The sequence below is a fragment of the Bombina bombina genome, chromosome 9 (assembly GCF_027579735.1).
Source record: "Bombina bombina isolate aBomBom1 chromosome 9, aBomBom1.pri, whole genome shotgun sequence".
NCBI classification, from domain to species: domain Eukaryota; kingdom Metazoa; phylum Chordata; class Amphibia; order Anura; family Bombinatoridae; genus Bombina; species Bombina bombina.
This window is the reverse complement of record NC_069507.1, coordinates 45,824,959-45,839,361: the sequence shown is the minus strand read 5'-3', so window position 1 is coordinate 45,839,361 and position 14,403 is coordinate 45,824,959. Positions and strand designations below refer to the sequence as shown.

At 32.9% G+C, this 14,403-nt stretch overlaps 1 protein-coding gene across 2 annotated transcripts in view; it reads right to left on the bottom strand.

Moving 5' to 3' along the window:
• Positions 1-14,403, bottom strand: part of NRG3 (neuregulin 3) — a 959,110-nt gene that overhangs the window by 271,794 nt on the left and 672,913 nt on the right. For both annotated transcript variants that reach the window (XM_053692070.1, XM_053692069.1), the window contains exon 3: positions 6,926-6,999. In XM_053692070.1, coding sequence (XP_053548045.1) covers positions 6,926-6,999 — 74 coding nt within the window. The remainder of the gene's footprint in view (positions 1-6,925; positions 7,000-14,403) is intronic.

Genomic DNA, 14,403 nt, shown 5'->3' with positions numbered 1-14,403 from the left:
TGCATACTTTTACTAAATTCTACCATTTTGATGTGTTTTCTTCTTCTGAAGCAGTTTTTGGTAGAAAAGTACTTCAGGCAGCTGTTTAAGTTTGATTCTTCTGCTTATAATTTCAGTTTTTTTCATTATAAGATTTAAACTTTATTTTGGGTGTGGATTATTTTCAGCGGAATTGGCTGTCTTTATTTTATCCCTCCCTCTCTAGTGACTCTTGCGTGGAAGATCCACATCTTGGGTAGTCATTATCCCATACGTCACTAGCTCATGGACTCTTGCTAATTACATGAAAGAAAACATAATTTATGTAAGAACTTACCTGATAAATTCATTTCTTTCATATTAGCAAGAGTCCATGAGGCCCACCCTTTTTGTGGTGGTTATGACTTTTTTGTATAAAGCACAATTATTCCAATTCCTTATTTTTTATGCTTTCGCACTTTTTTCTTATCACCCCACTTCTTGGCTATGCGTTAAACTGATTTGTGGGTGTGGTGAGGGGTGTATTTATAGGCATTTTGAGGTTTGGGAAACTTTGCCCCTCCTGGTAGGAATGTATATCCCATACGTCACTAGCTCATGGACTCTTGCTAATATGAAAGAAATGAATTTATCAGGTAAGTTCTTACATAAATTATGTTTTTCTCTTTCTGGTAAAGTTGATTAGCAAACAATAAATAAAAAATAAATAGATACATACATAAACACACACACACATATATATATATATATATATATATATATATATATATATATATATATATATACCTAAATATATAAATATATTGGAAAAATGTTGGAATAAAATGTTACAATAAAAACTTGAAAATTAATATCGTTCAAATTGTTTAGTTAAGGCTTCTATCTTTAGGTTTACATTGTCATTTAATATATACGTTAATCTATAAAATATCTAGATTAGCTTTGGCTGTATATGTATATTTTTCTCCTCCTTATCAACCATCATAAAGTCAACACTTCTTAAAGATTAAAAATTGTTTGTTACTTTATGTAAATGATAGTTGTATTTTTTAAAAAAACTTTTTTTTTGTTTCAAAAATGCACAGTAATCTGTACACAAACAAACATTTAACATAATTATAGAATTAAGTCACCAATTTATTAGCACAGTAGAGAACAATAATATTGTACTATGTATATATCAATATAAGAAAAATAGAAGTATTGAGTGTTTCAAACAGTACTGCCTCTTTAAAAATCAATCACTGGAATGTTATGCACCTAAGTCTTGATTTACTCACAACCTATAAATGGTAAGCCTTAATTATGTGTTTAATCACTTGGCTTGAGAAAGGGCAAAGCCCGAAACGTCGCCTATGTCTTTTTGCTTGAAATAAACCACAAAGAACGTTATTTCTGCTGCAGCTTTTTTTCTAATTCTATACTGTATATATATATATATATATATATATATATATATATATATATATATATGTATATATATATATATATATATATATATATATATATACACACACATATAAAATGCAAAGTTTATGAATTAAATTAAAGGTGATTCATAAAACAATGAGCAAATATCTGTAGCAAAGAGGCATTTTTTTTCAAAGATAAGAGGAATTTTAACCAAGTCATTTAGTTTGTGAATGCTTCCATGCCAGAAAATCCTGCAAATGGTTCTCTACACTCAATTACCAGTCTATATATCTAAAGTGAGAGGGCTGGGATGGCATATTTTAATGGGCTACAAAACACTGTTCTGCTGGTTGCACAAATGAATATATCACAAACGATGGGCTTTCCATCACTGAATAAGTCGTGCTGCTCTCTCTTTTGTAGCAGCGCATGAAGTCATAAAATCTCAGAAAATATGATGTTTAATACAGATTTTACAAGCATCAAAATGATGTATTTTCCTCTTCTGATAAATAATATTAGGAGAAAACATGTCATATTATGCTGGATGTGTACAAGTACATTAACGTATCATTATGGTACACGTCTAATAAAGTTTCATATTTAGATATAACAGTACTTTTATGGAAATTAAAAGCCATGGTATCAGTAGAACAGGCAAGTTAATGTAGTGTAGCTTTTGTTGGCATCTTATCTTCAAGGGTCCCTCAGTTCGTCACTCCAGGAAGTCCTTCGTTATCAAAGGAATGTTTAATGTATTAAGGCAAAGTAATGTTAAAAATGGCACCCTAAGAAATGTCATATAAATATGTCAAACTCCACAACACACACATATGAATGTTTATGAATGCAAACTTTGCTATATTAATAATATATTACTCTTGCAGAATTTACAATGCCGAATTTATTGAAACATATCAATGAACCATAAAAATGTTTGGATCATCAGCCAGCTAATCACATTGTAAAGTCATATTTTATAAATACAAAGTATATATTAGCAATTAAGCTGCTGGAAAAAGCTGTGTATAAAAGTAAATGGTAACCCATAGTTTAAACTATTGCAATGGCTTGTCACTTAGAATGTTGCCCTCTCTTTGATATGCATATTGTGCAACATTTTGGGTTTAATGACCCTTTAAATTTTGTATTTACATTATTATGGCATGTCACAAAAACACATAATTTCAATGTCATTACACAAGCATGGGAAGTATGAGAAAGTGTTTAGTGTCAGTCACCAGATCTCAATCCAATACAGCACTTTTGAGATATGGTAGAAGAGGTTATTTGCAGCAAGAATCTGCAGCAATTGTGTGATGTTATCACGTCAACATGAACCAGAAAATCTAAGAAATATTCCCAAAGCTTTGTTGAATCCATGCTATGAGGAATTCAGTCCAGTATTAGAAATGTACATCTAACAAAGTATGTATATGGTATATATACAAAGACAGATACATAGATACATAGGATCAAAACCTCTGCTCTGGTAAGATGATCTAATTATTCTAATACATCTCGTACATACCACAAGGTCCCTCAAATACTTAGATCTTCAGAGTTGTTTATCTCTGTATGCAGAGTTCTGGATGTGAAGGAGAGACACCTACATTGCAAAATAATGCTCAAATAAACCCCTAACAATTTTGGCGAGATTTTTCTCTATGCCGGTAAGTTTTTGATCGTCATGTCCTTAGTGAGAGAGATAGAGACTTTGTGATTTAGCATTTTTATATAAAATAGTAAAGTTGGATATTGAAAATAAGCATTTTTTAATACTGATAGTTAGAAGTAGCTCTAAAGTAAACCCTATACATATATCTATGATTCTTTGTGTATTCTGGATATTCTGCATTATTTATCATCTTTATTATTTATCATCTTCAATGTAACAATTAAGATAGCAATATAAAGGAGATTCACTAGATGTAGTATTTTAACATGATTTATTTTCTCTTCCCAGTGTTCCCACTACCAAAAAGGTTAGGATTCAATATGAAGTTCTAAACTTGCCCACAGAGGCCATCTGATTCTTTGTCTGGAAGTCAATAAATCCCAAGGACAATTTTGTTATATCTAGGTCACTAAATGAATTATAAAACTCATAAACAAACAACTGTTGGAAATACTAAGCAATGTAAGAAGAAATAAGACATTTGGTCGCAAGAAATAGTCTTAGTTTATCTTGACTATTTGCCATGCACTTGTAAGCAGTGATTACAAAGTGTGAAATAAATTTAATTTTTGAGAGTTGATTTTAACTGAACAGTATTATGTTGTCAAAGTGACACATAACTCCAATATTTGTATTATGCACATAAACACACCTTGGCTGTGAAACTAGGCTGAAACCCAACAAAGCATTATGCATTTAAGTCCAGTCTCGCAGCTAATGAGTTAAGCATTAAATTTAAATTTTAAAAGTATTTTAGCTTGTTTTTAATATGCCCCACTCTTGGGGATTTTTTATTATATTTGTGCAGATTTATTGTCCTATATTGCACTCTACAAGCTTAAAAACAGAAACAAATTACATAGATAGAAAGATAGATAGATAGATAGACAGACAGATAGATAGATAGATAGATAGATAGATGATAGATAGATAGATCAAAACATTTTAGCATGTTTTTAATATGCTTTAGAAATGTTTCAACTATTGGTGATTTTGCATTATTTGTGTGTACAGAGATTTATTTACCTATATTGCACTCTACAAGTTTAATAACAGAGACAGAAATATAGAGACAGATTATATAGAGAAATAGATAAAAAGATAAATAGATAGATGATAGATATTTTTGCTAATTTGTTTTCATACACTAAAACAATATTTTCTCTGGTTTTAAGCTTAGTTTTTTTGTTGTATTTTCATTAAAAATCAGCTAGGAAGGAAATATTAAGGATAAAAAGTGATTCAATATTAAAGACCAAAGCAGGTCTTATGGTGGTAGTTCAACGAAGAGCTAGACTACAAGTAGCACAGTAAATTATGCACTTGAGCAATATTGTTTTTTACGTCATTCTGCGCTCAATGGAAATAGGATGCATATTACCAGTTGAATATAAACGTAATTGTGTGCAATCGCATTTTATGCTTGTGGGGTTAGTGTGACTGAAAACCTCATGTAAAGGGTAGTGTTTTAAAAACTTTGCATAAAACACAACATAAATACATATGTATTTATACATATATATGTGTTTTACTTTATATTTACTGTACTTATTTAACATATAGAGAAATATGTTCTATATATTTATAAATTGATATTGCTATATATATATCTATATATCTATATATCTATATATATATATATATATATATATATATATATATATATATATTCATGTATATATATATATAGGTATAGATATATATTGTACCAAAAAAACATCAGATATATGTAGAAATATGTATTTTTGTATAAATAGAATATATTCTGTATTGCAATGTGAAATATTCATACTTTCATGTCGGGTTAGCGCACATGACAACATGCAATCAGATTTGTGTGAGAGTAAGGTGTGTTTTTCTCCACTTTTTATCTCTATTGACTTCTATGGGGGAATACGTGAACGTGCATGCAATATTCTAAGTTCAGCTTTTTGCACTTTCAACTCATAATATGAGTACAACCCGATGAGTGCAAAAAAACTTACTTCTAGTGCATTAATTAGCGCTCCATTTGTAATCTGGCCCTAAGCTGGTAGACATGGATATGAAGGGATAGTGAAACTTGAGTTGAGGATAGCTCTCTGATAGAGCAACAGGGTTCACGTTTACATAGGAACAGGTGGTCGTGTTAGGCACAGATGGAGATTCTTACATGGAATGTCCATGAAATTTTCTGTTGGGAAAAACACCTGGTAAGACCAGGTAGGGATGTTCAGGTATTGTTATGCACTTCATCCATTTGCATCATATCTATATAGACGTCATTTTTATTGTTGGTATTGATGAAGGGAAGTAATACTTACAAGACATCATATACAACTTTACGTCAGGCATTTTCCAAAAAAACACTAGCTAATGATTGTTAACTGACTAATACTATGTTACAAAAATACAGATATGCCATATTTAATCAACATTCTAACACATTGAGGTCTATTTAACAAATGTCTTGCGGACCTGATCCAACAGTGCGGATCAGGTCTGCAAGAAATCGCTGAATGAGGAGAGCAATACGCTCTCTGTATTCAGCATTGCTCTTGTGAGCTGCTGGTGCAACGCTGTCCCCTGCTGACTCTCGGCCAATGGGCCGCCAGCAAGGAGGTGTCAATCAACCCGATCGTTCTCGATCGGGTTGAATTCCGGCGATTCCTGTCCGCCTCATCAGAGCAGGCGGACAGGGTTATGGAGCAGCGGTCTTTGTGACCATTGCTCCATAACTTGTGTTTCTGGCGAGTCTGAAGACTCGCCAGAAACACGGGACGTCAAGCTCCATTCGGAGCTTGATAGATAGACCCCAATGAGTTATGCTTTATGAATATTCTAGATAAACTCTGTATATTTGTATTTATGTTGGCAACATTTTTAAGTGGCATTTTTAACTATAGCCTAGTTTAATAGTGGTGAACATATTACACAAATGACAGGGACACACATAGCATACTGTATTTTCTGGTAATCCCCCTCTGAGAGAATGCCATACTGCTTGATTTCATAGGCTGCCTTGCATTGCTTAATAAATTATTTTTCTTAGGAATCCAAATATCCATTGTACATATAAACAACTAAGCCAAATATAATGGATGGCAAAGTACAATTAAAGTGACAGTCTACTCCAGAATTTGTATTATTTAAAAAGATAGATAATCCCTGTATTACCCATTCCCCAGTTTTGCATAACCAACACAATTATATTAATGTCCTTTTTACCTCTGTGTGTATCTAAGCCTCTGCAGACTGCCCCTTATTTAAATTATTTTGACAGACTTGCTATTTAGCAAATCAGTGCTAACTCATAGGTAACTCCACAGTAGTGAGTACAATATTATCTATGTGGCACACATGAATGCAGTGAGATAAGAGGTGTCCGTGGTCTTAGAAATTAGCATCTGAGCTTACCTAGGGGTAGATTTCAACAAAGAGAACAAAACAAATTTGATGATAAAAGTAAATTTATATAGTCTTTTAAAATTGCATGCTCTATCTGAATCATAAAAGCTTAATTTTGATTAGGCTGTCCCTTTAAAATTTGAAAAGGTACTATTGGTACTTAAAATAATATTTTACAAGATTAACTCCAAATTGGGCACACACTTTTAACATATTGTACCACTCTTGGCCTAGTTAACAAAGCTATCCAATAGCTTTCTTTATTGTGTAATATGATATTAATGTAAACATATTTTTGATATATCTCCAATTGATAAAGAATATGGTTTTCAACATTGCTAAAAGTTTGTAAATCTCTCCAATATAAAAAGAAATATATTGACATTTTTGTGGCTTAAGTCAAAGTAATATAAATTAATCATTTTAATTAAAACAATTATATGTATCAAAGGTAAAAAGTACACCTACTTGGATCTGATAATATGGAATCTGTTTTCGGCAAGAACTGGTCACAGCGCACACCTTGATAGCCCTCTTTGCACCTGTAGGAAAGTGACAAAAATATTTAGTTTGCATAATTGGGAAAAATATGCTAACGCACAAATAGCAATGCTTATTATACATTATTGCCTAAAGATAGATATGTTGTATATAAACATTAAAATATGACATTATTTGCATAAATAAATATATATTAATAAATATTGTAACAAGTTGTCATGTAATATAGAAAATGTTGCATATCTAAAAAAATTAAAAAATTTAAATTTAAATCCAAAAGGGGCACGTTTTACCCTATCATTCATATGTCAAACAGCCCTAATTAAGGGTCAGATTACGAGTAGAGCGCTAACAGTTACATGCAAGCGATAAGGGGTTTATCGCGGGTGTTTGCGCTCATTGGGTTTACCGCCATTGTGTTCAAGATTAACGCTAAAATAATTACTGCGTCCTCAGAGCTCTGGTTAAGTGCCAAAAAAAAAAAAACATTCATTATAACACTATCTAATAAAAATTATTTTTAAAAAAAGTATTGCACACAAAAGTTATAAGGGCTCAGAGATATTAGGTCTCAAATGTTAAAAAAAAAAGCAGCCAAAGGGCTTTAACATAGAGATTCGCTGTGCAAGGCTTTGTATTGTATTGGGGTGATTTTAATCCGCAATCTTTTAAGTGGCAGACAGGTTAAGGAGCACTGCAACTTAACGTTTATTTTAATCAAGCCTGAAATGGTGGGACCCAACACAGCTTGATAAATGGAGCCCTATGGCTTAATCGGGAAGCAACATTTTCTTTTTTCTTAAACTTTTGTTATGAGTATGTTTTTAAAAAGAGACATACTTTTTCTTCTATAGTTTATATTTATTTATTTTTTTAGCATTTTATTTTCTGTAAAATGTAGCAGCAAAATAAATGAAAATTAGAACAAGCCCATATATACTATATATATATATATATATATATATATATATATATATATATATATATATATATATTAGAGATGGGCGAATGTGTTTATATCCAAATTCGAATGTTAGAACGAATGTTATTGTAGAAATTCGATTTACATAATAGAATGTTGATAAGAACGAATATTCTTAAAAATTCGATTTTCGAATGTTATTTACAGTTTTTGAATGTCACATTTGAATTTGAATGTTACATTCGAATATCACATTCAAATTTGAATATTACATTTATAAACCACAAATGTAGACTAGAAACACTATTTCGAATGTCACATTTGAATCGAATATCACATTTGAATCAAATGTCACAATCGAATTCGAATATTACATTTATAAAACACAGTATTAGACTGGAAATACTATTTCGAATTTGAATGTCACATTCAAATCGAATATCACATTCAAATCAAATATCACATTTAAAACACAGTATTAGACTAGAAATACAATTTCAAATTCGAATGTGACATTCGAATTTGAATGTAGCATTCAAATTTGAATGTAGCACTCGAATTTGAATATTACATTTATTAAACACAGTTGTAGACTAGAAATACTATTTCAAATTTGAATGTCACATTCAAATTCGAATATTACATTTCGAAATTGAATGAATACATAGCTAAACATTCTATTATTTGAACGAATATTTTCGAATTTTATTGAAAAATTCAAAAACGAAAATTCGAAAATAGAATGTTAGAATGTTATATAAACATTTTGAAATTCGATTCGGACGAACGAATGTATCAAAATTCGTTTTAAATTTCGAATTTTTAGAAACATTCGCCCATCCCTAATATATATAAACTTTCCAACCCTGCAACTTTTATAAAAGCCCAGTGTAGACCGCTCACAAAATTAAAGTGAGGCAAAAAAATGGAAAAAAAAACCCTACTTATTATACTTATTTCAGTGCAGTAAGGATTTTGCAGAAGCAGTGCTAGCTTTGAAGAAAAAGTTGATGAATAAATAATGAAAGTATATTGTTTTTTCATTTCACATAATTAAACATTATATATTACAGCCTCTTACGGTTTAATATCACTTTAAATCTATAGTAGAACTTACAAGCAGCGCATGACTAAGTACAACCTAGAACTCTACTAGTCAAATCCATTTTCCAAAAAAAAAAATTGTAAGTACTGTAATATACCAAACATTCTCATTTTTATAGAACAAAGAAGATTTTTAGAATCATGTCCCAAACCTTTTTCTTTCATGATACAGACAGAGCATGTGATTTTAAACAACTTTATAATTTAATTATATTATCAATTTTTCTTAGTTCTCTAGGTATTTTTTTGTTAAAAAACAGGGGCGTATGCTTTGGAACCAGCCCATTTCTTAAGCACTCCATTTGCAAGAACACTAGATAGCAACACTATTTCCTGCCAATTAGTGCCCCATACACCTACCTATGTATCACTTCAGCACAGAATATCATGAACAAAGCAAATTTGATTATTGAAGTAAATAGGAAACTTTTTTTAAATGGCATGTTCTGTCTGAATAACAAAATATTTTTTTGTGTGTGTTATATCCTCTTAATGTCATTCCAGTTTCTTTTAACTTAAGTCTGCATATTTTTTGCAGAGTGCAGCGTATGGTCTGAGCACTGACAAGCTGAACCCCACCACTTAAACCTCTGCAGCAATTCAGGCAGCACTCATCCATCTATTTCCCAAAAAAATCTCTGGATATGACGCTGAGCATGTTCACTCAGCATCTTTGGTCGACCATGGTGAGGCCTGTTCTGAGTGAAACCGATGTATGGTCCTGCCCACCGTGCTGCAGATCAGTTTCAGGGTCCTAGCAATCTTCTTATAGCCTAGGCCATCTTTATGTAGATCAACAATTCTTTTTTTCAGATCCTCAGAGAGTTCTTTGCCATTAGGTTCCATGTTGAACTTCCAGTGACCAGTATGAGAGTGTGTGAGAATTATAACACCAAATTTAACAAAGCTGCTCCCCATTCACACCTGAGACCTTGTAACACTAATGAGTCACATGACACCCAAGAGGGAAAATGGCTAATTGGGCCCAATTTGGACATTTCCACTTAGGGGTGTACCCCCTTTTGTTGCCAATGGTTTAGACATTAAGGCTGTGTGTTGAGTTATTTTGAGCGGACAGTAAATTTACACTGTGATACAGTCTGTACACTCCCTACTTTACATTGTAGCAAAGTGTCATTTTGTCAGTGTTGTCACATGAAAAGATATAATAAAATTTACAAGAATGTGAGGAGTGAATAGTATATTATAGTATATACTTGTTTAAAAATATTCTAACATGCTATACACAAATGGTCCTTGCTCTGAACATTGGACAAAGTTAATATATCATATTTCTTCATGACATGGTCCCTTTTAAATAACAGATACATTTATTTAAATGTTACTGATCTGAGAAGTGTAGAAGAACAAGGATAGTAATATGCTGAATGTTATCAGCTCAGTATAAATTATTTTTCAATCTTTTTGACACTCTGCAAGGTTATACATAACTGTGCACAATGTTTGATTACTCTGATAAGTTAAACACAATTCTTATTTGCCTCTGCCAGGGACAGAGCACATATTACCATAACACAAATAAATCCATCATGCATCTAATTCCTCTTTAATTCAGGCAATGTTATTGCCTATTATTAAACTTTATAAAGTGTTTGTCTTTATCATGGAGCATGGATTAATGAATGCTAATGATGGTTATCTTCAGGAAAACACATCCATTATTGTTTTGCTGGATAAAATTTGTTGCTAGGAGACACTTTATTTATTTGTCTATTAAATGCTCTGTCATTCCAAGTGCTGTAAGTAAAGACATCAAAACAAAACTCTTTATCAAAACCAAAGTGATATAGGAACAAAAAACAATATGTATGCTTACTTGATAAATGCATTTCTTTCAGGGTGGTGAGAGTCCACGATTCATTACACAGGGGATTCAACTCTTGGCCACTAAAGGAGGCAAATATCCCAAAACCTTCTAGAGCAATTCATCCTTACAACTTCACTGGTATGCTAGTCTTACATATAGACAAGTAGGAAAAATAGCAAGAAAGGTAGGATAGGACAAAGCAGGGAAAATAGAGGTGCAAAAATGGAACTGCTACAAGAGAACACAATCTTCAATTATGAAAAAACTGGGCAGGGCTCGTGGACTTTTACCACCATTATTCAAAAGAATGTATCAGGTAAGCATACATTTTGCTTTCTTTCATAAGGTGGTGAGAGTCCACAATTCATTATGCATGGGAACTAATTCCCAAGTACAAAAGTCAACAAGAATATGGATAATATTTTTTTGCAAAGGCAGGCACCTATTTTCCAGACACTGTTGCCTGGAGGATCTTCCTACCAAAGGCCACTTCAGAAGAAGCAAAAACATCAAAATATTAGAATTTAGTAAAAGTATGTAGTGATGACCATGTTGCTGCCTAACAAATTTGTTCTACAGAAGCCTTGTTCTTAAACACCAAGAAAGTAGACTAGAAAATAATATGGTAGAATGGGCTGTAATGTGCTTTGTGGGAGACTTTCATGTCTCCAAGTAAGCCTTGTGAATCAGAAGTTTAACCAAGACGTCAAAATAGTGGCAGATGTCCTCTGGCCTATATGTGGACCAGAAAAATTAATAAATAGTTTAGAGGACTGCCTAAAATCCAAATTATTAAGACTTCCTTTGGAATTTTGAGGATTAGGACATAGAGAAAGAACAACAATTTATTAATTGATGTTATCGGAAGACACAACGTTTGGCAAAAAATCAAATTGTCTTTAAAACTGACTTATCTTGGTAAAAAATAAGATAAGGAGGGTTACTGGAAAGAGCAGGCAATTCTGATACTCTTCTAGCACATAATATTGCCAAAGAAATAATACTTTCCAAGATATACAGTTAATGTCAAGAGAATGCATGGGTTTAAAGGGAGGAATCTGCAAAATTATAATAACCAAATTTAGATTCCATGGAGGAGATATTAACTTGGACAGTTTAGTCCAAAATAAACTTTCATGATTCAGATAGGGCATGTCATTTAAAAAAAAAATCTAATTTACTTATGTCACCAATTTTGCTTTGTTCTCTTGGTATTCTTAGACCTTGAAGGCTGCCTCTTTTCTGAATGCATTTTGACAGTGTTTCAACACTAGAGGGTGTTTGTTCATATGTGTCATATAGATAACACAGTGTTCACTCCCGTGGAGTTACCTAGGAGACAGCCCTGTTTGATTAAAATGCAAATCTGTCAAAAGAACTGAAATAAGGGGGCGAATTGCAGAGGCTTCTATCCAAGATAATCACAGAGGTAAAAAGTGTATTACTATAACTATGCTTGGTATGCAAAACTAGGGAATGGGTAATAAAGGGATTATCTATCTTTTAAAACAATAACAATTCTGATGTAGGCTGTCCCTTTAATAAATGGTCTAAGTGAAACACAATTCTCATTTGAACAAGATTTAATGGAAGAAACTAATAGATGTATGCTCTAAAAATACACAGAGTATATTTCCTCTATGTATTTTTAGAGCATACATCTAATAACAATACTTATCATCTAATGTAACATCTAAAAATGACCCCTTAAAGATTGGATAAGAATCCTTTAATATAGCTTCTGATGGTTTCTCCCATGAAAGGTGTCCTATAATATTTTTTTTTAACATAAGTGTTTTTAGCACAAGTGGTTCTATGTGTAATTTTAAACAGAGTGAACTAAATGCGATATTAGATTTACGATAATAAACTTTTGTACTAAGGGACTATACATAGAAGGAAATACAATGGTCCTTTTAAATACATATATGACAAAAAGCTGTTTTCTTAACCAATTGGCCCCAGCTCAGAAAGCAATCAGGAGTAAGCATACTTATGGACTTTATAGGACAGAGAGTGGACATGCCTCTGACAAAGTAGGGAGGAAATCCACAAAATATTACACACTAGAGACATTTAGTAAAACAAACCCCAATTCTTGAAATTTGAGGAAAGCGTACCCGCTGCTGAGAGATCACGGAGAGAAACACTGCCTTATGTCAGCTTTGGAACACTTAAATAAAACTAACAATAAAGGCTGCTTTCGCACAGTGGTAAAAAAATTAATTGCCGCCTAGTCAAACAACTATTGCGCAGATGAGAAACCTATAAGTAGTAGAAGAGTGCTAACTCAATACAGGACCGCACCACAGTAATGCACATCAGCTTCTCATCCTGGTATGTAAGAAGCTGGTGAATGATATAAACAGCAAGGGAAAAATGCCAAAGAAAGTAAAAGCGCTATAGTCAGGAAAGTGATTAAAGCTGACAAAAAGCAAACAAACCCAGAGCCATCATACAATATTTAAAGCTTACATACCGATATAACCACTAAGTCGCTATGTAAAACACAGGCTGAGCTTGGAGAGAACTGTTTAATATACCATTGCAAACCCAGGAACAACAGCTTCTAACTGTAAATTATAAATTTAAAGTAAAAGTAAAGTGTGCACATCAAACAGAGACACACAGACACAAAGCAGGCATTATCACACTAGGCACATAAGGTCTGGTATAATAAAGTCCCCTAGCTATGATGTAGTATTGCAAATGTATCTACTAATAGCCTATGGGCAATGTGAATGCCAAAAAATTAATACTTACCTGCCAAGCACCCAGTTCACTTTGCTTACCAGCTGCAGAAATGATTGCCTCCAGTAGATAGCCCATCCAGTGAGGAGCACATTACAGCAGAGGATATATACGTTAGGAGTATATGGATGACCCAAGAGTAGGGGGTTAAGGGACCAGTCCCCACGATACCTGTGGCAGGCCTGTAACTAACTCCTCAATGGGAATAATTGTGTCATGACACCATACTCCAAGCTTCCCTCTGTCTTTCAGTAAAAGTTCTATGAGGGGGAAAATGGGCCTCAAATCAGCGTGAGAACCCCTCTTAATGAAGAATCTAGAGCACCTCAATTATTCACCTTCCTCCTGGGAGGCAAAGATTAGACTAGCATATCAGTGAGGTGGGATAGATTAAATGTTCTTGATAGTTTTAGGAATCTTTGCCTCCTCCTAGTGGCCAGGGGTTGCATCCCATGCATAATGGATCATGGACTCTCACCACCTTATAAAAGAAAAAAGCATGATCATAAGTGATGATTTTCTGGATAAATTGTATTATTAATCGCAAAACTAAGCTGAAAAGAAATCTAGCAAGAGGTTGTACCACTTACATTGGGAATTCCAATTTATGTAACTGCTCTTGCAATGTTTATTAAATGGGTTATCACAAGGCAAACACATTCCAATCAATTATTCAACCACCAATTGTCCATTCATCTAGCACTTTTCTAATGCATTCAGCTCACATAAGTCTACCCCTAAAAATTACATGAGGACAATCCAATGCTATTCCAAAACTATGTCAACAAATGTTGGGAGGAGTGGCATTTTATGTTTAAGGGTGGGGATATAGATGGTCCA